At 39.5% G+C, this 24,675-nt stretch overlaps 2 protein-coding genes across 2 annotated transcripts in view; both read right to left on the minus strand.

The window, feature by feature from the left end:
• Positions 1–24,675, minus strand: part of LOC142847810 (protocadherin beta-4-like) — a 147,546-nt gene that overhangs the window by 99,646 nt on the left and 23,225 nt on the right. The window lies entirely within an intron of this gene.
• On the minus strand, positions 290–6,527 carry LOC142847787 (protocadherin beta-6-like). The gene has a single exon (XM_075968833.1). The coding sequence runs from the start codon at positions 6,354–6,356 to the stop codon at positions 3,966–3,968; it is 2,391 nt and encodes a 796-aa protein (XP_075824948.1). The 5' UTR covers positions 6,357–6,527; the 3' UTR covers positions 290–3,965.

The following is a 24,675-nucleotide window of genomic DNA, read 5'->3' on the forward strand; positions in this document are numbered from 1 at the left end:
TGGATTTTATTGAGATGAAAGTCTCCCTTTTGAAAAGAAGTCTATTTTTAATGAGCAGTTTTAAAATCACATAAATGACTTGGAAATGAAGAGATTCCTCTCGACATCATGTGTATCCTTCCTCCCTATAGGTACTCCATCAGACTGGCATGCTTCTTGCAGTTGATGATCCTACATTTACACCACTGAGCCCATATTTTAAATTAAGGCTCCTACTTGGTGCTATACAGTGTGTAGGCATGGATAAATTTAATTACACAACATATATTTTTAGCATATCATAGTTTCATTGTCTCTTCCCACCCCCTGCTCATCCCCTAAATCTATCTATCTCTATCCTGTCTCATTAGAAGACCTGGAAATCACTTATAGTTTTCCTTCTTCCATAGTCAGAATTTTACAGAATCGGTTTTTTTTTTAATCTTAGTGACTCTGACTCACAAATGTGCACTTGGGTTTCTTAATGGCCTTCTATAGGTTGATAGCTCGTTTCTTCTTGTTGAACAACAATCTCCTTTGTGGGTCCTCACAGAAACAGATGAGTGTAGAATCCACTGGAATTAGACTTACAGGTTGTTTTGTTGGACCACAAGCTGGGTCTTCTGGAAAAACAGCAAGGTGTTTTAACCACTGAGATACCTCTCATACCTTTATTTTCTATGTTTTAAAAAGATTTGTTTTTATTGATTCTGTGTTTGTGTGATGTGTGTATACTTCAGGAGAGTGTGAATGTGCTTGCAGAGGGTGTTGGGTCCCTCTGAGCTGGAGTGAAGGCAGTAGGTGTTGGGGAGGCTGCTGAAAACTGATCTGAGATCCACTTGATCTTAACTGTGTGCTGTTGCTTTAAGTCTTTTTTAAAAGAAAAATCTGTATTTGTTTAAGGTTTCTCATATTGACATGCATTGTATCCATAAATTCTGTATTCCATTATTTCTATGATGTTTTCTATTTATATAGCTTTATGGCATATAATTTTTAATGAAATTGACTTTTGATCTTAAGTTCCATTTTCTTATAAAATTTCTATTTATTTGCTCAGTCATTCCTTGTTTCAAAGATTTAACCATTTTATTTTGGTTATTATCTTGACACTGTTGTTTTATTCTAGCACCGGCATCTTCTAGGTCGGGACTGTGTAAAGTCCGCCCACAATCAGGATGCTCTTATCCTCTTCCAGGAAGAGCTCACCCTTTGCTCTTGGTTTGACAGAGCTCTACCTCCTACAGTCACGCTAACTCAAACAGGCACCAAACTTGGTCAGGATTCTCTGATGTCCTTAAAAGCAAGTAATTTGGGCAAATTTCAAGTTACAAGCGTGAATTCTCTACATCAACTCTGCCAGGCAGTTCCCAACCTATACTCTTGGTAGTTTGTACAAAAAATCTCATTCTGCCTTCAGAGAGTTTTCAAATTACATTTTCAGTCTTCTTTCCTGGACTTCTGAGTTGACAAGTGTCCTGGGCAGGAAAACTGACCCTAGCTCAAGTTTCCCGTGCTGTCAGAGGCTACTTAACTGTGGTGTCTGTGTCAAAAACCTGTTGATTATCTTTTAAGCAAACTGTCTGTAGGACTCGGTTCTCATATAAGTGACTTTCTGTTGCACTGACGTAATAATTTCTGACCTTTAGTCAGCTTTATGGTTGTTTCTCTGATGTCAGATAATCCATCTAAGATAGAGGGAAATTCTACCATATTATGGACAATATATAACTTCATACTTTAAAATATATAAAATTTTGTAACCTTTGATCATGAAGGAAGGAGGAAATATTTTCTTCTTGATGCTGGGGAGATTGAACCCAGAGACTCAAATCTTTAGGCAAAAGTTCTACTGTTGGGCTACAACAAGAGAGCTTAGCTTCTTTCTCTTCAGGCTGGCATCCTGAGTACCCAAAGAGGCATTTGGCACATAGTGGGCAAGTCATTAGAGCTGTCTGCCCTGTTTAAGTTTGCATCTACTTTTCTCACTTTTACCTCTTTCTCACTTCAATTTTAAAATCGAATAACCAAAAATTACATTTCATGCATAAGGAATGATCATCCATTTTTTGTTTTATATTTCCTCACTTCCTTATGGGAGGAATCATTAATTCAGGGAAAGGTGTAAATAATTGAACTCCAGATGACACTTGAGATTTAGAAACACAAATGATAAATGTGATCAATGTGTATACATTATGTACATGCATAAAATTCATAAGGAAATCCATTGCTTTGTACAGGAAAATATACTAGCTAAAAAAGTAGAACATAAAAATAAAAATTATTCATACTGCCAAAAGTTCAATAAAGCTTTCCTTCAGTTGTATCCATACAAATTTACCTTGCTAGCAATCACATAATAAGATGATCAGAACTGACAGCCAGAATCAAATATAATATTGAAATTTCCAGAAATTTCCAGAATCTCTTGAAAGGGCGGGAGGAGCTGTGGGAAAAACCAAAGGAAACATATGTACTAATGTAAACTAGAGACAGGGCCACAGCTTAGAATGCACAAGTCTCTGAGTGCGGGACATGATACCATGAAACCATGTAGGCTGCTTTAGTTACTGTTCCTATTTCTAGGATAAAGTAGGAAGGGTTTTGGCTCACAGTTCAAGATTACACCAAGACGGGGAAGGTGAAAACCGGGGACTTGGACAACTGGTCACACTGCATCTCAGGACAGGAAGAAGAGAGCAAGGAAGGTGAAAACCGGGGACTTGGACAACTGGTCACACTGCATCTCAGGGCAGGAAGAAGAGAGCAAGGAAGGCTCAGCCCACTTTCTCCTCTTCATACAGTCCAGGATCGCAGCCCAGGGAATGGTGCCACACAAATGGTCTTCCCGCCTCAATTAACCTCAGCACAATAATCCTCCATAGCATGCCCAGAGGTCAGGTGGGTATAAATCTCAAGTTCACAACTGGGATTAACAGAAAACCCACAAAAACTTCACTTACACTTTTATTTCTAGAACAAAAAATGATAATATGAGACCATCAAACATCTGGATTCTCTGGGGAATTTTGGTGGTTACTTCTGTTGCTCAAATTAATTTTTTAACAGTATTGTGTCAAGCAATCATTTAACAGGGCCTAGCATGCATATGTGATCTACTACTGATTCTACCCTCAGTCTCAAACACTTTTGTTTAGTGATAGAGGTGGCAAATTAAGAATAATAAGGTTATCCCTTTAATATTTACAAATGAGATTGCTAAAATTAATATTTATAAAACAAAGTGCTAGGTATGTGATGACCAAGTAATGTAGACAATCTCCAACTTATGTCCTCCACTGAAGAAGAAAAATGTCACACTTCTAGTGTCTTAATATTTAGTACAGAGAATGGCTATAATTTGGAAGACAAGTATGCAAATTGTTGTGCTCATGGTGACTCAGGGTACCTGTCAGGAACTTCAACCATGAGTGATGCTCACTACCTAAATGTATGGTTAATGTAAGAGGTCCTCTATTTAATAACCAATAGCAACAAAAAAGGGAAAATATGGAAACACCTTAGCTACAAAAACTTGAAATTTTGTGGTAAAATACAGTAAAGTAGTTGGCTTTTTGAAGACGGAGAGGGATGGATGTTTACCAGTGTGCAGCCAACCTGGTCTACATAGTGATTTCTAGGACAGCCAGGGTTACTTAGAGAGACCCTGCCTGAAAACAAAAACCAAGAAGAACCAAACTGAACTTAAAAAACCCCAAAGCAGGTGAAGTAAAATATCTTTTGTGATCTAATACTTGATCTAAAGTAAAATATATGTTGAAATATGGAGAAATTGTGTTCCTAATATTTATTATACTTGAAACTACTAACTACAATAGATATCAAGAAAGAAAAAAAACACCATTTTCATAACTGAGTAAATGTATATGCTTTGATTACAGTACCAATACAATATAATTCACTCAAGAGAACCATTTTTGCTGTAGATTTGGTAAAAATATCCCCCTAACCGAATAAAACAGCTAACTGAATATAAAGCTCTCCCTGCAGTGGGGACTTTCCTTACTTTCTCTCCCAGGATCCTGAGGCAACAGCTGGGGGATCATAGGTTTGAGGAATTTGAACTCACCAGTTCCAGAATCCCCAGTCAGACACACCTCATACTGGTAGCTCTGTGACAGGGTTCCCGTGCCGCTGACATCCACCAAGTGGCCAGGAAAGTGTCCCTCAGGCACAGAGCACGCACCCAGAGACGCCGCCCTGGCCCTCCTGCACAGCCTCACCCCCACAAACAGCAGCACTGACAAGAGAAAGAGCGAAGACACAGATGCCAAGGCAATGACCAGGTACAGCGTGAGTGCGTCCTCATCCTGAGCGGGTTCTCGCACAACCTCTGGCAGAGGCAGGTAGGGCTGAGAGAAGCCATCCACCAGCAGCACATGCAGAGTGACACTGGCAGACCGCGGAGGATCGCCATTGTCCTTGACCAGCAGCAGCAGCCTGTGCTTGGGTGCATCGCGCTCACTCAGCAGCCTGGAGGTGCGCACCTCGCCATTGTGAGCCCACACGCTGAACAGCCCTGGCTCCGTGGCCTTCAGCAGCTGAAACGACAGCCAGGCATTCTGGCCAGAGTCGCGGTCCACAGCCACCACCTTGGTGACCAGATAGCCAGGCTCTGCCGCCCTGGGTAGCAACTCTGTGAAGGGCGCAGAGGCGTTCTGCAGCGGGTAGAGCACGAAGGGCGCATTGTCGTTGGCGTCCAGCACCTGCACGCGCACTAGCGCCTGGCTGCTGAGAGCAGGTGAGCCTTGGTCTGTTGCCCCCACGAGGAACTCGAAGCTCTGCAGGGCCTCATAGTCCAGCGCCCTGAGCGCAAACAGCTGACCGTTGTCGGAATTGATGGAGATGAGCGAGGACAGGTCCAGCTGTGGGTCGTGGGTTGGCAGCAGCGAGTAGGTGATGTGGGCATTGGAGCCTGAGTCTGAGTCTGTGGCGCTGATGGTGCCTATGTGCAGGGCGGGGCTGTTGTTCTCGTGGACAAACAGGGTGTAGGAGGTTTGTGTGAAGGCGGGGGCGTTGTCGTTGACGTCAGAGACCTGCACTGTTATGGTGCGCTGTGTTGTGAGCCTGGGTGTACCCATGTCGCCGACTGTGATGGTGATGTTGTACTCAGCTCTGTTCTCTCTGTCCAGTGGCCCCTCTGTCACTAAAGTGTAATAGTTCTCGAATGTGGGTTTTAAGAGAAATGGAAGATCATTCTGAATAGAACACACCATCCTTCCATTGTCCCCAGAATCTGGGTCAGAAACACTGAAAACAGCGACTACAGCTTCAGGAGCATTTTCTGGGATTGAACTAGTGAGTGAAGATATGGCGAGTTTAGGGGCGTTGTCATTCACATCCATCACCTGTATAGCTACACTGCATTTTCCTGAAAAGCCACCGCTGTCTGTTGCTACAATTTCCATGTTATAATAGGGAGTTGCCTCAAAATCCAATGCCCCTTTAAGGCGAATTTCTCCTGTGATGTCGTCTATAACAAATGGCAGAGAAGCTCCACCACCTTGAAACAGAGAGTAGGCTACATTCCCATAAGGTCCCACATCTAAATCCCTTGCAGAAACTGCCACAACTAACGCCCCAAGGGGGCTGTTCTCAGGAATCTGAACCTCATAGAGCGACTGTAAAAACTGGGGAGCATTATCATTAATGTCCACGACTTCAATATGAACTGTGGTGGTCCCAGACCTAGGTGGAGACCCACCATCCACAGCAGTGAGGGTTAAAGTGAGCTCAGGCTGCTCCTCCCTGTCCAGAGCTCTGTCCAGCACCAGCTCTGGGTATTTCCTGCCATCAGCGCGACTGTGAGTAATGACATGGAAGTGGAGGTTGGGGCTGACTGTGTAGTTCTGAACAGCATTGCTGCCTATGTCAGGGTCCTGAGCCTCCTTCAATGGAAACACAGTCCCTGGCTGGGCGCTCTCAGGGATCTTTAGGAGCATTTCCCTGTGCGGGAACTCTGGAGAATGGTCGTTTATGTCTGTGAGCTGCAGGTCAGTTTGGAAGAACTGCACAGGGTTTTCCAGTATGAGCTGGAAGTGCAGCACACAGGGTTCTGTCGCCCCACACAGCTCCTCGCGGTCTAGTTTTTCCTTCAGGAGCAAATTCCCGGTTTCAGCATCCATTTGCAAGAGCTCTTTGTTTCCTCTATGATGGATTCGCGCCCCTCTAGTGGTCAGTTCTGCTACCCTGAGCCCCAGATCTTTTGCCAGATTAGCCAGCAAATATCCACTCTTGGTTTCTTCTGGCATGGAATATCTAATTGCTTCAGAACCAGCCTCCCACAAAAGCAACAACATAACAATAAAAACGACTTGCCTTTTTTCTGGCGTTTTTGCTAGAGCTGTCTCCATTGTTCAGATGCAGTCCAGAGGGTGCTGCTTCTTCAATTTGGTTTCAATCCAAAGAGATAGTTTTGTGAATAAACTCGAATTAAATCTTCTTTAATGCCTTACCAACCCCGGGATTTCTCCTTTAGTTGACACCTAAATATCTTCTCCTTCCGGGGAGCAGACAGCGTTCTGATTTTCAGCTCACTCTTTATTTTCCTGGGTATTTGCCGAGACCGTCATTCTCATTCTTAGTCGATGGTGCCACCAAGTGTTCATTTTCATCATTGCATATAGTTCTGTCATCCTAAATTCTAAGCCTGCTTTTGAGACACAGGTGTTTCTCCTGATACCGTGTATGTCAACTCCTAAATATTGGCGGTGTAAACCTACTTTTGCTGAGCTACTATCAAGTGAATTTATACTTATAATATAGTATCTTAATATGATATAGTAATCTTAATAAAATTCTTTTGAAAGCATGAAAAACCTTGATATTTTATTAGTTGTATACAGAAAAAAATGAATTTTACATAATTTAATGTCGTTTAGATATAGAACATACAGAAAGAACTGTCACAAAAAATATTTTCCACAGTTAATATATTTCTATAGGCAGAAACTAAAGAAAAACTAAAATGTCCAAAAACATGCCATTCCCCCTCTGGCCATTATTTTGTGACTAACTCTTTCTATAAGAGCAATATATTGACTAGTATCATTGCACGTTATTCTTTGTTAGACCTTTTATGAGTTGTGTTTTTAGAGTGTTCCTCTGTTGTGCTGGTCGTGTGTCGTTCAACGTTAACTATGTGAAGTTCATTTGTGACAGGTTGTCCTAACTAGTGTTCTTTTCATTGTTTTCTGTCGCTCTTCTGTAGACATCTGCCTCGATTCCACGTCTGCTCCAGCTGGTGAACTATGTTTGTGTTCAGGTTTGAACATTGTTAAAGAGCAATGCTACCAACATTATTGTACATGTCATTTTGTTGTAATATGTTTTTATTTTGAATGCTTGAATTACTGTGAGATAAAATGTGATGATACATTGAGACTTAGCCTAGATTGTAAGATTTTTTTCCCCAAAAATATAGTCTTACTCTACCAGCCACAGCGGCATGTGTCTGTAATCCCAGCTGTGGTGAGACACAGTTTGGAGGTTTGTAAGTTAAAGGGCAGTACGTTCCATGTTTCTGAAAAGAAAAAGATCCCAAAGGATAGTGATACATCTCAATTGTAGACCTCTTGTATGGTGTACTCAAGATTGATTAGCAGTACGGTAGAGTTTAAGCAAAAAGCAATGGAATGGGAGTTCTAGGTGCTCTATGGTCTTGTCAACACTTTATGTTATCATTTCAACCACTCTACTGAGCATGTGATGATACTATAGTGTACGTTTAGTAAGCATTTCTCTAGTGATGAATGAAATTATCCACATTTTCGCATGGACTTTTTTTCATTGTGATGCATTGTTTTGAAAGTAGTATTTAATTCTTTTAGATATTATATATATTTTTCTGTTTGGAACATTTGCCTGCAGAAATAATGTTGTGAAGACAGGCATGGATTTAATCCCAGCTCTTGGGAATAAGAGGATGACAGATCTCTGTGAGTTCGAGGTCAACCTGGTCTACATAGTTTCAGAACAGCCAGAGCTACAAAGTAATGTGGGATTCCACTCTGTATGCTGTGAATATCATTGATTAATAAAGAAACTGACTTGGCCTGATAGGGTAGAATAAAGCTAGGCAGGAAAAACTAAACTGAATGCTGGGAGAAGGAAGGTGGAGTTAAAGAGAAGCCATGGAGCTGCCACCAGAGGCAGACATGCTTAAACTTTGCCAGTAGAGGCTCATGGTAAAATATAAAATAATGGAGATGGGTTAATTCTAGATGTAAGAGCTAGCTAGCAATATGCTTAGGCAATTGCCCATGCAGTGATTTAATTAATACAGTTTCTGTGTGATTATTTCTGGAGTCTGGGCAGCCGGGAAACAAACAAGTGGTCTCCTTACTACAACACAGAGAGACCCTATCTCAAAAGAAAGGAAAAGAGAGAGGGGGGAAGAGAGTAAGAAGAAAGATGATAGATATTGATAGATAGATAGATAGATAGATAGATAGATAGATAGATAGATTCCTGTGTATTAGTGTAACACTTTTCCAGATACATATGTTGCAATTTTTTATTTTTTAAACAATCTTATTTTACATACCAATCACAGTTCCCTCTCCCTCCCATCCTCCCACTCCCCCACCTTCTTACCATCCCATACTCCATACACTCCTCAGAGAGGGTGAGGCCTCTAATGGGGAGTCAACAAAGTCTGGCACATCACTTGATCCAGGACCAAGCCCCCATATCTAAGGTAAGCAAGTTGTCTAGCCACAGGGACTAGACTCCAATGAACCAGTTCATGCACTTGGGTTAAATACTGGTCCAACAGCTAGTGGCCCCATAAATTGCCCATGCCACACAACTGTCACCCCCATTCAGAGGGCCTAGTTTGGTCTTATGCTGGTTCCCCAGCTGTCAGTCTGGGGTCAGTGGACTCCCATTAGCTCAAGTCAGCTGTTTCTGTGGGTATATCCATCATGGTCTTGGTTCCGTTGCTCATAATATCACTCCTCCTTCTCTGTGACTGGACTCCTGGTCTTTGGTCCAGGAGTGCTTAGCTGTGTATCTCTGCTTCTGCTTCCATCAGTTACTGGACCAACATTCCATGATAACAATTAAGGTAGTCATCAATCTGATCAGAGGGGAAGGGCAATTATGTACCCTTTCCACTAAGGCTTAGATTCTTAGCTGGAGTCATCCTTGTGTTTTTCTGGAAGTTTCTAGTTTCTTATGGGTGAGTAAATACTGTGTTTGTCCTTCTGGGTCTGAGTTACATCACTCAGGATGTTTTTGTGTAGTCCCATCCACTGGCCTGCAAATTTCAAGATGTCATTGTTTTTTTTCCATTTAGCAGTATTGTGTAAATGAACCACATTTTCTTCATTCTTCCGTTAAAGGGCACCTAGGTTGTTTCCAGGCAATTGTTCTGGCAATTACGAATAATGCTGCTATGAACATAGTTGAGCAAATGTCCTTGTGGTATGGGTCTGCATCCTTTGGGTATATGATCGAGAGTGGTGTTGCTGGGTCTTGAGATAGATTGATTCCCAGTTTTTAGGGAAACTTCCACTCCAACCAGCAATGAAGGAGTATGCTCCTTACTCCACATCCTCTCCAGCATATGCTGTCATTAGTGCTTCTGATCTTAGCCATTCTGACTGGTGCAAGATGGTATCTCAAAGTTATTTTGATTTGACTTTTCTTGATGGCTAAGGATGTTGAGCAGTTCCATAAGTGTCTTTCAGTCATTAGACCTTCCTCTGTTGATAATTCTCTATTTAGATCTATACCCCATTTTTATTTTTATTTTATTTTATTGTTTTTGAGACAGGGTTTCTCTGTAGCTTTGGAGCCTGTCCTGAAATTAGCTCTTGTAGACCAGGCTGGCCTTGTACTCAGAGAGATCTGCTTGCCTCTGCCTCCCAAGTGCTGGGATTAAAGGCATGTGCCACCACAGACTGGTGAATCTATACTCCATTTTTAAATTGGATTATTTGATATTTTGATATATAGTTTATTGAGTTCTTTGAATGTTTTGGAGATCAGTCCTCTGTACAAAGTGGGGTTGGTGAAGTTTTTCCCCATTCCATAGGTAGCCATTTTATTTTGTTGACCATGCCCTTTGCCTTATAGAAGCTTCTCAGTTCCAGGAGGTCCCATTATTAGTTAATTGTTAATTATAGTGTCTGTGCTACTGATGTTATATTCAGGAAGTAGTCTCCTGTGCCAATGCGTTCAAGTGTACTTCCCACTTTTTCTTCTATGAGGTTCAGCATGGCTGAATTTATGTTGAGGTCTTTGATCCATTTCAGCTTGAATTTTGTGCGTGAGGATAGATATGGATCTATTTGCATTCTTCTACATGTCATCATCCAGTTATGACAGTACCATTTATTGACCATGCTTTCTTTTTTTCTTTGTATAATTTTAGCTTCTTTGTCAAAAATCAGGTGTGTGTGGGTGTGTGGATTAATAGCAGGGTCTTTGATTCAATTCCATTGGTCCTCCTGTCTGTTTTTGTGCCAATACCAAGCTGTTTTCATTGCTATAGCTCTATAGTAGAGCTTGAAGTCAGAAATGGTGATGCCTCCAGAAGTTCCTTTTTTCTGCCTTTATTTTATCTTATCATTTAAAAAAAATTAAACAAACTATCTTTTTTTTTCATTTTATATACCAATCCCAGTTCCCACTAACTCCCCTCCTCCCATACCCTCCACATACCCCTCAACCCAACCCCCACCTACTCCTCATAAAGGATAAGGTACATTGTTTTGGGGGAAGGTCCAAGGCCCTCCCTACTCTATCTAGGTTTCACAAGGTATAAATCCAACAAGAATCGGTTCTCCGAAAGCCAGAAAAGTAGTACGGATAATTCTGGTGCCACTGCCAGCAGCCCTGCTCTCTGCCCCCACCATAAAACAATCACCCACATTCAGAGGGTCTAGTTTGGTCTAATGCTGGATCCTTCCCTGTCTGGTTGGAGTTGGAGAGCTCCCATTATCTCAGGTAAACTGTTTGTCCCCATCATGGTCTTGACCTCTTTGTTCATATGCCATTCCCTCCATTCCCTCAGGTTTTGCTCCCCTCCTCTTCCCCTTCCACTCTGCCTTCTCTCCCCATCCCCATGCTCTTAATTTTGTCAGGTTATCTTGTCTATTTCCCCTTTCTAGGTAGATCTATGTATGTTTTTCTTAGGGTTCACCTCGTTACTTAGCTTCCTTAGGATCATGGACTATAGGCTCGTTATACTTTGCTTTATAGTTAATATCCACTTATGCATGAATACATACCATGTTCATCTTTCTGGATTTGGGTTACTTCAGGATGGTTTTATCTAGTTTCATCCATTTGCATGCAAACTACAAGATGTCATTTTGTTTTTACCATGGAGTAGTATTCCATTGTGTAAATCTATCACATTTTCTTTAGCCATTCTTCAGTTGAAGGGCATCTAGGTTGTATCCAGTTTCTGGTTATTACAAATAATGCTGCTATGAACATAGTTGAACAAATGTCCTTGTAGTGTGATTGAGCATCCTTTGGGTATATGCCCAAGGGTGGTATTGCTGGGTCGTGAGGTAGATTGATTCCCAGTTTTCTGAGAAATTGCCATACTGATTTCCAGAGTGGTTGTACAAGTTGCATTCCCAGCAATGGAGCGGTGTTCCCCTTACTCTACATCCTCTCCAGCATTGGTGTTATCAAGTTATCATTGGTGGTTTTGATCTTAGCTATTATGACTGCTGTAAGATGGAATCTCAGAGTCATTTTGATTTGTATTTCCCTGATTCCAAGAATGTTGAACATTTCCTTAAGTGTGTTTTGGCCATTTGAGATTCTTCTGTTGAGAAATCTCTGTTTATTTCTGGATCCCATTTTAAAATTAAATTATTTGGAATTTTGATGTCTAATTTTTTTAATTCTTTACATATTTTAGAAATCAGTCTGATTTGGGGTTGGTGAAGATCTTTTCCCATTCAGTAGGCTGACTTTTTGTCTTATTGACTGTGTCCTTTGCTTTACAGAAGTTTCGGGAGGTCCCATTTATTGTTACTCTTAGGATCTTGCTACTGAGGTTATATTTAGAAAGTGGTCTTCTGTGCCCATGCATGAAAGGCTACTTCCCACTTTCTCTTCTGTCAGGTTCAGTGTGGTTGGGTTTATATTGAGGTCCTTAATCTATTTGGACTTGAATTTCGTGCATGGTGATAGGTATGGTTCTATATTCATTCTTCTGCAGGTTGACATCCAGTTATACCAGCACTATTTGTTGAAGATGCTTTCTTTTTCTATTGTATTATTTTAGCTTCTTTGTCAAAAATCAGGTGTTCATAGGGGTTTAGATTAATATCCAGGTATTCGATTCAATTCCATTGGTCAATCTGTCTGTTTTAATGCCAATATCAAGCAGTTTTCATTACTCCAGCTCCATAATAGAGCTTGATGTCAGGGATGGTGATGCCTCCAGGAAGTTCCTTTATTGTACAGAATTGCTTTGGCTATTCTGGGCTTTTTGTTTTTCCATATAAAGTTGATTATTGTTCTTTCAAGGTCTGTGAAAAGTTGTGTTGGGATTTTGATGGGGATTGCATTGAATCTGTAGATTGCTTTTGGTAGGATTACCATTTTTACTCTGTTGATCATACTTATTCAAGAGCATGGGAGATCTTTCCATTTTCGGGTGTCTTCTTCAATTTCTTCCTTCAAAGGCTTAAAATTCTTATTGTACAGGTCTTTCACTTATTTGACTAGTGTTAGCCTAAGATATTTTATGTTATTTGTAGCTGTTGTGAAGGGTGATATTTTTCTAATTTCTTTCTCAGGTTCTTTATCATTTGTATAAAAGAGGGATACTGTTTTTTTCTAGTTGATCTTGTATCCTGCCCCATTACTGAAGGTATTTATCAGCTCTAGGAGTTCCCTGGTAGAATTTTTGAGGTCACTTATTTATACTATTATGTCATCTACAAATAGTGAATGTTTGACTTACTTCTTCCTTTCCAGTTTGAATCCATCCCCTTGATCCCCTTTTGTTGTCATATTGCTCTAGCCAGAATCTCAAGAATTGTGATGAATACACATGGAGAGAGTAGATAGCCTTGTCTTCTTACTGATTTGAGTTGAATCACCTTGAGTTTCTCTTCATTTTATTTGATGTTGGCCATTGACTTGCTGTATATTGCCTTTATTATGTCTAAGTATGTTCCTTGTATCATAGATCTCTCCAAGAGCTATATCATAAATTGGGGGTGGGTGGATTTTGTAAAATGATTTTTCAGCATCTAATGAGATGATCATATATTTTTCTTTCAGTTTACTTATATAGTAGATTACATTGATAGATTTTCTTATAATGAACCATCACTGCATTTCTGGGATGAAGCCAACTTGATCATAGTGGATGATTTTTTTATGTGTTCTTGGATTCAGTTTGCCAGTATTTTATTTAATATTTTTGCATCTATGTTCATGAGTGAGATTGGCCTGTAATTCTCTTTCTTGGTTGAGTCTTTGTGCGGTTTGTGCATCAAGGTAACTGTAGCCTCATAAAAAGAGTTTGACAATGTTCTTTCTGTTTCTATTATGCGAGACACTTTGAGGAGTATAGGTATTAGCTCTTCTTTGAAGATCTGGGAGAATTCTGCACTGGAACCATTCGGCCCTGGATTTTGTTTGTTTGTTTTTGTTTTTGGCTTTTTTTGGTTGGGAGACTTTTGTCTTCTATTTTCTTGTAGGTTATAGGTCTGTTTAAATTGTTCACCTGGTCTTAAATTAATTTTGGTGTGTGGCATCTATCCAGAAAATTGTCCATTTCTTTTACAATTTCCAATATTATAGAGTAAGGCTTTTGTAGTATAACCTAATGATTCTCTAGATTTCATCATGTTATGCCCCCTTTTCATTTCTGATTTTGTTTGTTTATTTTGATGTTCTCTCTCTTTCTCTGCCTTTTGATAAGAGTTTGTCTGTCTTGTTGATTTTCTCAAAAAAAATCAGCTCTTTGTTTCATTGATTCTTTGTATTGTTTTCTTTGTTTCTATTTTATTGATTTCAGCCCTCAGTTTGATTATTTCCTTTTGCCTACTCCTCCTGGGGGAGTCTGCTTCTTTTTGTTCTGGAACTTTCAGGTGTGTTATTAAGTCACTAGTGGGAGATTTCTCCACTTTCTTTATGTAGGCATTAGTGCTTTGAACTTTCCTCGTAGCACTGCTTTCATAGTGCCCCATAGGTTTGAGTACATTGGGCCTTCATTTTCATTGAATTCTAGGAAGTGTTTAATTTTTTCTTTATTTCTTCCTTGACCCAGGAGTGGTTCACTTGAGTACTGTTCAATTTCCATGAATTTATAGGTTTTCTGCAATTAGTGTTGTTGTTCAATTATGACTTTAAACCATGGTGATCTAATATGATATGAGGGTTATTCCATTTTTTTGTTATGTGTTAAGGTTTGCTTTGTTACTGAGTATGTGGTCAGTTTTAGAGAAGGTTCTATGATGTTCTGAGAAGAATGTGTATTCTTTTGTGTTTGGGTGGAATGATCTATAGATGTCTGTTAAGTCCACTTGAGTCATGACATGTTAGTTCTTTTATTTCTCTGTTAAGTTTCTTCCTGGTTGACCTGCCCATTGGGGAGAGTGGGGCACTGAAGTCTCCTACTATTAGTGTGTGGGGTTTGATATGAGATTTAAGCTTTATTAATGTTTCTTTTACATATGTAGGTGCTCTTGTATTTGGGGGATAGATGTTCAGGATTGAAACTTCATCTTGATGGATTGTTTCTGTGATGAGTATAAAGTATCCTTCTCCATCTTTTCTGATTAATTTAGTTTGAAGTCTACTTTTTTAAATATTAGCATAGCTACACTTGCTTATTTCTTAGGTCCATTTGATTGGAAAATCTTATCCCCACCCTTTACCCTGAGGTAGTGTCTGTCTTTGAGTTTGAGGTGTGTTTCTTGCATACAGCAGAAGGATGGATCCTGTTTTGGTATTCATTCTCTTAGCCTGTGTCTTTTTATAGGTGAATTGGGTCCATTGATATTCAGAGATATTAATAACCAGTGATTATTAATTTCTGTTATTTTTGTGGTAGTGTTTGTGTGTTTTCCTTCTTTGGGGTTTTCTGGTGTGAGGTTATCTGTTCCTTGTGTTTTTGTGGGTGTAGTTAGCTTCCTTAGGTTGGAATTTTCCTTCTAGTACTTTCTGTAGGACTGGATTCATGGATAGATATTGTTTAAATCTGTTTTTTTTGTGGAATATCTTGTTTTCTCCATCGATGGTGATTGAAGTCTTTACTGGGTATAGTAGTTTGGGGTTGCAAGTATGGTCTCTTAGTGTCTGGAGCACATCTGTCCAGACCTTCTGGCTTTCATAGTTTCCATTAAAAGATCAGGTATAATTCTGATTGGTCTGTCTTTATATGTTACTTGACTTTATTCCTTTTTCAGCTCTTAATATTATTTCTTTATTCTTTATGCTTCGCATTTTGATTATTATTTGGCAAGGGGACTCTTTTTTTTAGTCCAGTCTATTTGGTGTTCTGTAAGCTTCTTGTCCCTTCATAGGAATATCCTTCTTTAGGTTGGGAAAGTTTTCTTCTATAATTTTGATGAATATATTTTCTGTGACTTTGAACTAAAGTTCTTCTCCTTTTTCTATCCCTATTATTCTTAGGTTTGGACTTTTCATGGTGGCAGATTTCCTGGATGTTTTGTGTTAATAATTTGTTGGATTTAATGTTTTATTTGACAGATGAATCTATTTCCTCTATAGTATCTTCAACACCTGAGATTCTCTCTTTCATTTCTTGTATTCTGTTGGTTATGCTTGCTTCTGTAGTTCCCATTCATTTACCCAGATTTTCCATATTGAGAATTCCCTTGGTTTGTGTTCCCTTTCTTGCCTCTATTTCAGTCTTCAAGTCTTGAACTGTTTGTTTGAGCTGTTTGCTTCACCCACTTCATTGTTTTTTCTTGGGTTTCTTTGAGAGATTTATTGGTTTCTTCCAATGTTTTGTTTGTCTTTTCCTCCATTTCTTTAAGGGAATTTTTCATTTCCTCTTTAAAGGTCTCCATCGTCCTCATAAAATTACATTTAAAATCATCTTCTTCTGCCTCTTCTTGGTTAGGATAATCAAGTCTTCCCATTGTATGATCATTAGGTTCTGGTGTTATCCTGTTGTATTTTAGATTGTTGAATGAATTCTTGCATTGATGCCTACCCATTTCTTCCTCTTGTTGGTACCAAGCAGTGTTTTTGCCTCTTGGTCCAATCTTTGCCATGGTTGTCTGTGTCTTTGGGAACTGTTCTTGTCTGCTCTGTACTGTCACTGTCTGTGTCTCAGGGAGCCACTGAGGTCTCTCTTGGCCTTCTCTCTTGACCTACTCTCTTGGTTCACTCTCTTGGCCCACTTTGTGTGGTCACAGCTTGTGCTTCAGAGTTTCTTCCTTGGTCCTCTCACTTGGTCCTCTATCTTAGTCTTCTCTCTTGGTCCTCTCTGTGTAGTAGTAGGCTGTTTCAGAGTTTCACTGAGGTTGTGTCAGGAAGGATTGGAGGGCTTGGGGGCAGAGACTGGATGTTCTTTTTTTTGTACAGTACTCTTTTGGCTATCCTGGGGTTTTCTTTTTGTTTTTCCATATGTAGTTGAGTATTTTTCTTTCAAGGTCTTTGAATAATTGTTTTGGGAGTTTGGTGGTGATTGCATCGAATCTTTAGATTGCTTTTGGTAAGACTGCCATTTTTACTCTGTTGATCATACTTATTCAAGAGCTTGGGAGATCTTTCCATTTTCTGGTATCTTCAATTTCTTTCTTCAAGGATTGAAGTTCTTGTCAGACATGACTTTCACTTCTTTGGTTAGTGTTACCCCAAGATACTTTATGTTATTTGTGGCTATTTTGAAGGGTGATATTTCTCTGATTTTTTTCTCGGCCTGCTTGTTATCTATATATAGGAGTGATACTGATTTTTTTGAGTTGATCTTGTATCCTATCACATTACTGCAGGTGTTTATCAGCTGTAGGCATTCCCTGGTTGTTGGAGGAAAGAGCCACTTGTTGATTCCCGGCCGCTTAGTGATGTGGGAGTGTCATATATCAATCTGTTGATTTCATTGGCTAAGCAATAAAGAAACTGCTAGGCCCATTGGATAGGCCCACCCTTAGGTGGGTGGAGTAAACAGAACAGAATGCCGGGAGGAAGAGGAAGTGAGCTCAGACTCCACAGCTCTGCTCTCCGGAGCAGACGCTTCAGAGAGACGCCATGCTACCTGCTCCAGGGAAGACGCACGCTATGAAGCTCTGACCCAGGATGGACTTAGGCTAGAATCTTCCCGGTAAGCGCACCTAGGGGCGCTACACAGATGATTAGAAATGGGCTAAATTAATATGTGAGAATTAGCCAGTAAGGGCTAGAGCTAAGGGCCAAAGCAGTGTTTAAATGAATACAGTGTCTGTGTAATTATTTCAGGGCATAAGCTAGCCGAGCCGGGCAGGCGGCTGGGGTTTTGGGGACATAGCCCCGCCGCCGCTCCATATTACTACAGCTTAGCCCCCAAATAATCACAAAGGAAGCTGTATTATTTAGATTATTGCTTGGCCCATTAGCTCTAGCTTCTTATTGGCTATCTCTTCCATCTTAACTTAACCCATCTCCATTAATCTGTGCATCCCATGAGGTCGTGGCCTACCAGCAAAGTTTCAGCATGTCTATCTCTGGCTTCAGCTCCCATGGCTTCCTCTGACTCCACCCTTCTTTTTCCCAACATTCAGTTTAGTTTTCCCACCTAGCTAAGTTCTTCCCTGCTATAGGTCCAAAGCAGTTTCTTTATTCATTAACCAATAAAAGCAACACATAAACAGAAGAAAATCCCACACCATTCCTGGTAGAATTTTTTGAGTCACTTAATTAAGCTATCATATCTTCGGCAAATAGTGAAAGTTTGACTTCTTTCTTTCCAGTTTGTATCCCTTTGGTCTCCTTTTGTTGTCTTATTGCTCTAGGTAAAACTCCAAGTACTATATTGAATAGATATGGAGAGAGTGGACAACCTTGTCTTGTTCCTGATTTTAGTGAAATCACTTTGAGTTTCTCTCCCTTTAGTTTGATGCTTGCTGTATACTGCCTTTATTATCTTTAAGTATGTTCCTTGTATCTCTGATTTCTCCAAGACCTTTATCATGAAAGGGTGTTGTATTTTGTCAAAGGCTTTTTCTGTGTCTAATGAGACGATCATGTGTTTTTTCTTTCAGTTTGTTTATATGTGGATTATATTGATGGATTTTTATATGTTGGGCCATCTCTGATCATACCTACTTGATCATGGTAGATAATTTTTCTGATATGTTCTTGGATTCAGTTTGCCAGTATTTTATTTGGTATTTTGCATCAATGTTTATGAGTGAGATTGGTCTGTAAATATCTTTCTTAGTTGCAGCTTCATTTGGTTTGGGTACCAGGTTAATTGTCACCTCATAAAAAGAGTTTGGCAATGTCCCTTCTGTTTCTAATGTGTGGAATAATTTGAAGAGTATTGGTTTTAGCTCCCTTTTTGAAACTCTGGTAGAATTCTGTGCTGAAACCATCTGGTCCTGGGTTTTTTTGGTTGGGGGATTTTTGATGGCTGCTTCTATTTTCTTAGGGATTATAGGTCTATTTATATTATTTATCTGTTCTTGATTTTATTTTGGTATATGGTACCTATCCAGAAAATTGTCTATTTCCATGAAATTTTCCAATTTTTGTGAAGTACAGATTTTTGAAGTATGACCTAATGATTCTCTGGATTTCCTCAATGTCTGTTATGTTCCTTTTTCATTTCTGATTTTGTTAATTTACATATTATCTCTTTTCCTTTTGGTTAGTTTGAATAAAAGTTTGTCCATCTTGTTGATTTTCTCAAAGAACCAATTCTTTGCCTTACTGATTCTTTGTATTGCTTTCTTTGTTTCTCTTTTATTGGTTTCAGCCTTCAATTTGATTATTTTCTGGCATCTATTCTTCCTGAGTAAGTTTGCTTCTTTTTATTCTAGAGTTTTCAGGTGTGTTGTTAAGTAGCTAGTATGAGAGTTCTCCAAGTTCTTTATGTAGGCACTTAGAGCTATGAACTTAGATGCATGGGAAAATTATTGAAAGCTACATAAATTTTCCACATGCTCTTGGCCAAAAATACACATAATACCCTAAAGTTGTACATTTATTATCTTTGATAAGCCTATATTAATGTGTTTTGTTTGTCTGTCTTTGAGATAGGGTTTCTCCATGTATCCCTGGCTGTCCTGAAACTCATTCTGTAGTCCTGTCTGACCTGAACTTCAAAGATCCTGCTGCCTACACCTCTCAAGTGCTGGGATTAAAGGACTACACCACTCCACCCATCTATCACATCTTTTTTGTTTGTTTGTTTATTGAGGCAGAGTTTTACTAAGCAGTTTTGTCTGTAATGAAACTCACTATATAAACCAAGCTGGCCTCTAACTCATGGAGATCTGCCTGCTTCTGCCTCCCAAATTCTGGGATTAAAGGTGGGCACCACCACATTCAGCTTGATAACACATTTTTAAAAAAGGGATTTACTTTTGTTGTATTCATGTGTACATCTATATGAGTGTATGCTGATCATGTGGAGGTGCCTGAGGATGTCACAAGAGGGTACTGGAATTTTTAGCAGACTGTCTACCATAGGTATAGGAACTGAACTCAGTCCTTTGGGAGAATAGCAAGTGTTCTTATCCTCTGAGCAATTTCTCTAACTTCCATTTACACATCTTTGTCACCAAGCCCAAATTGTTGGCTAGGGTTTCTTTTTGATGTTTGCTGTGGGAGCTCCTTCTGCTCCTTCAGCCAATAGCCTTTAATAACAGCCCACTTGGGCATGGTCTCTCTGGCTTGAAAAAGCAGTGGTAGCGCATGCTCCCTCTCTTGTTTTGGACTCTGCTTCTGGCTACCAGATGCTTTTCCTGGTTGTGCAGGGGGCTGTTGTCTGGGACGACGATCTGTAAGTTTTTCCCTTTAAATAAATAACCCTTTTATTAATCATAATTCCAAACTTGTGTGGGATTGTTTTGTGACTTACTCCTTTAGATGTTGTATAGTTTATAGATTTGTGCAACTTGTCATAATGTGTCCATACTTTTAGATTGTCAAATAGAGTAGTTTCTTGGCTTCCAAAACCTTTAAATCTATGTATTTCTTCCTGCCTCTCCTGAAATTAGGAAATCACTGTCATTTTTACTGTCACTACAACTATTGCCTTTTCCAAAATGTCATGTAAGAACCAAAGACTGTGGACTCTTCAGCTTGGTTTACTTCACTCACTGCATGCACTCAAGTTTTTGCAGTGCTTTGTCATGAGTTTATAGCTCTTTTTATGTAAAACCTCATTTTCTGCTTCTACCACAATGCATTTGTCCATTGACCAACCTAGGAATCTCAGTTACTTTAAGTTTTGATATTTATGAATGAAGTTTCCAGAAGCACCCATGTCCAAATTTTTGTGTGGATCCATTTTCTGTTCCTTTGCATGAATACTATGGAGCATGATTGCTGGAAGGCATAGTAAAGGTAAAATCAATGTTGAAAAACTACCCAACTGTTTTACAAAGTGGCTGCAGCAGTTGTAATTCCCATGATCCAAGAAACAGAGTTCCTGGTGCTCCACACCCTCCTCAACATTTAATGATGTTGGTGTTCTGCAAGTTGAACATGCTAATGGTCATGATGTGGTGTCTCAATATTATTTGAATTAGCATTTCTTGAAATACATGCAATTTGTTTTTAACAGTTTTTCACACTCTTATTGATTGTCCATGTGTCTTGTTTGCTATGTGTCTTTGAGTGTTTTATGTGCCAGGTTTTTTGTTGTTGCTAAGTTTTGTTTTTATTTTTTATTTTTTTTGGTTTTTCGAGACAGGGTTTCTCTGTGGCTTTGGAGCCTGTCCTGGAACTAGCTCTTGTAGACCAGGCTGGTCTCGAACTCACAGAGATCCGCCTGCCTCTGCCTCCCAAGTGCTGGGATTAAAGGTGTGCGCCACCACCGCCCAGCTAGTTTATTAAATCCCATATATTGTACACAGCCATCCTTTCTGCAATATGTCCTTTAGACAAATTTCCCCAATCTATAGTTTGACTTTTTATTTTCTTCATAGGATATTTTGTAGAAGAGAAGATAGATTTGAGTTATCAATATTATCTGTTCTTGTCCCATGGGCATTGTTGTAGTAACTTCAATTTTATCCTCTTTAAAAATTAAAAAATTGCCAAGCAGTGGTGGTTGATGCCTTTAATCCCAGCACTCTAGAGACAGAGGCAGGCGGATCTCTGTGAGTTCAAGGCCAGCCTTGTCTACAAGAGCTAGTTCCAGGATAGGCCCCCAAATTACAGAGAAACCTTGTCTCAAAAAACAAAATAAAAATAAATAAAAAAATAAAAATTAAAATTAAAATTATTCTGTTTGTATTCTACATGAAATATATATGAATAAAATACCTGAAATGTTTGAAATTTTATTGGTTTATAAATTGATTGAGGGTGAATTATCTTTTCACCTGCTGAATCCTTTAGTTAGTGACCGCTGTGTGAGTACTACTCAATCTGCTTAGATGTAAAATGCTGCGTACCTTTCTGTGTGATAGTAGTATGGCATGATTTTTTTTAGGTATTTTACATTTTGAAACTATTTTAAAGCTAGTCAAACATCTTTTTGGTTTTCTATTTTTTTCAAAACTCAGAGTTTAAATAGTGATTTATAAGTTTCCAACTTTATCGGTACAAAATTGTTTAGAATATTAATTTTGCAGGTTTTTTTTGAGTCATTGATTATGTAGGCTTGATTGTCCTGGAACTCACTATGGACATCAGAATGGCCTCAAACTTACGGAGATCCCCCTGCCTCTGGCTCTGTCTTTCAAGTGCTGGGATTAAAGGTGTGCACCACCTCCACCGCTTTCATTTTTGAAGAGGCCTTTAGGATTGCAAGGTGCTGTCTTACCTTTTTTTCTTGATTCATTTAAGAATTCTAAAGGCTGGATTTCATGCATTTTATATGTATTTTTGAATCCTTTACAAAACTGTTATTTTTGGAGACATAGCACTCAGTCAGTATTTATATTCCATCCTTTTTTCTTTCTTCCTGCAAACTTACAATACATTCCAGAGGGTTTCCCTCTTGCTTTTGTAGTTCCTCTAACATATTCCTTCAGTGTTTATGTAGACTTCGTTAATTTTCTTTGTCTGAAAACCTTTTGGAAGGTTCTGTTTGCTGGTAATAAAATTCTAGCATCCTAATAATTTTCCTTGGAGATGTTGAAAATATGATTTATTTGTTGTTGGAATCACGTTCAGAAGTCTTCACTCCATTTTACTGATGTTTCTTTAAAATTATGCATCTTTTTATGGTTGCTGAAAGGTTTTTTTTTTTGCTTTTCTCTTTGATTTTGATGCTGCACAATTTTCCTGTGATCCCCTAAGGTGTGTGCTTCAACTTTCATTTGTCTAGACTGGATTTTGTAAAACGTCTCGAATGGTTGCTTATCAGTTTTTGACCTGGGAGCCTTTGCACGCACACAGTGTGTGTATACCAGTCAGAGGATAACTCTCACAAGGCAGTTCTCTCCTTCCACCTTGTGGGTTCCAGAGATCAAACTCAGATGGTCAGGCTTGGTAGCAAGCACATTTCCTCCACTGTACTAACTCTATGGCACTGCTCATTAATTTAACTTAATTAATTAAAGTTGATTTGTTTTAATATTATCCTTTCAATTTAAGATCTGTGCCTTTTAAGTCATATGTGCTATGTCTCTCATCACCCCTTGCTGGGGCTTGTATTGAATCTTTCTTCTGAAGACTGGATGGCTATGTGAAATCTTAACCTAGGATTAAGGTGCTATTATTTCCCCCTGGAGAAATTCTTAAATTTGCTTGGTAGAGCCCTGAATAATCAACTTAAAAAGCGAAATGATGATGTGTGTGGTTGAAAAGCTCAAACTAGTTACAACACGCTATGTCCAGGCCAGGGACAGTGGGAAAGGTTTTATCAATCATTTTTAACAGCAAAACCGTGGACATAATACAGCTCTCAAGATCTTGTAGGAGAGAAGGATTGTACAAACAGAAGGTTGTTTTCAGGCCTGATAAGCGACAAACGCTACCTTCCTTCCTGGTGAGAAATTGTATTCTCCACATCTTCTTAATGAGGAAAGCCCCAAACTCTAATTATTACATAGCAAGAAAAACCTCATTCTGCCATCTTGAACTCTCAGAGATCCTCCTGCCTCTGCATCCAGGTTATTAGTTTTTAACTATGCATTTCTCCCCCGACTAAGTGTCCCAGGAGGTGGAACTGGCCTTCAGCTGAAATCTCCATTCTGCCAATGTTTGCTGATTTACTCTGTCTCTATGACAACCAACCTATTGTTTTCTCAGGCTCAGCCAATGTCTTTGGAAGCAACACAGACTATAGGACTCACCGTCTCATCCCCAAGGAATTTATTCTCCAAAACCTAAGCCCTCTCAGTTCGAATCACACAATGTGTTCTCTGTGGATGGACAGTAATGGTTTCTGACCTTTAACCTGGTTTTGTGATTGTTTGATATCACCACATCATACATGTAGCCTTCAAGTGACAGGGCACAGAGAAGACAAATAGGAGCACTTCCATATTCAGTCTGTATAAAGACATTACTTATACCCCATGTTGTGGAAAGGTGTCTGTTCTCGGGTATTATGAATAGCTCAGTCCGCATGCATGGTCAGCTGTTCACTCTGAGTTACTGTGCCATCCCCATCTAGATGCCTCTGGGGGAATATAAGGTAAATTCCAGCAAATCAAAATAAACTCAGCAAAAGAAGCACGTGACCCTGCCATCCACAAGATGAGCAAAACATTAAGGTGGGGCAATAGTGAGAAAAGCAAAGACATTACAACGCTAAAAAAGTGACTGACCACCTGCCGAGAGGGATAAGACTAAATTCAGAGTCTCTGGCTGCCTCACCCTGACCTTCCTCTCCTGTACAATCTGCAGCATAGCAGAGAGTCGTAAGGCAGGTGTCAGGGCGTTGACTGGCTGCCTTCTCAGATTGCCAGCTCTCCAAACAAAGCACAACTTAAAGATTCCAACACTGGCCTCTGTGGAGTAAGGCAGCCTAGGTTCCAGTTCTCTGGCTACACTTTGAGACTGGGTCTCACAACACAGCACTGGCTGGCCTGGAACTCACTTTTGAAGACCAGACTAGCCTTAAACTTAAACAAATCTTGCCAAGTTCTATCTCCTGAGTGGTGGGATTAATATAGATAGGCAGAATCACACAATGTGCTTGCTACTGAGCATAACATAAAAGGTCATAATTCAATAAATAAATACACTGCTGTTCAAGAGCAAAACAATATTTTCTAGGAACTCTATTTGATTGAAAATTTAAGTTAAAACAGCTGAAATCATATTTCATAGGTAAATCCCAAAATTCTACTCTTGATCTAAAATCTATAACTACCAAATGACATAAAGCAAAAATGTGAAGTCGCAACAACAAGAACTAGACAAGGGGCTGGAGAGATGGCTCAGCAGTTAAGAGCACTGACTGCTCTTCCAGAGGTCCTGAGTTCAATTCCCAGCAACCACATGGTGGCTCAACACCACCTATAAATAAACAAATAAATCTTTTTTTAAAAAAAAAGAAGAAGAAGAACTAGACAAGACTGTCAGAGTCCAGAAGAAATTTCTTCTATT

Source organism: Microtus pennsylvanicus, chromosome 4 (assembly GCF_037038515.1).
Source record: "Microtus pennsylvanicus isolate mMicPen1 chromosome 4, mMicPen1.hap1, whole genome shotgun sequence".
Taxonomy (NCBI): domain Eukaryota; kingdom Metazoa; phylum Chordata; class Mammalia; order Rodentia; family Cricetidae; genus Microtus; species Microtus pennsylvanicus.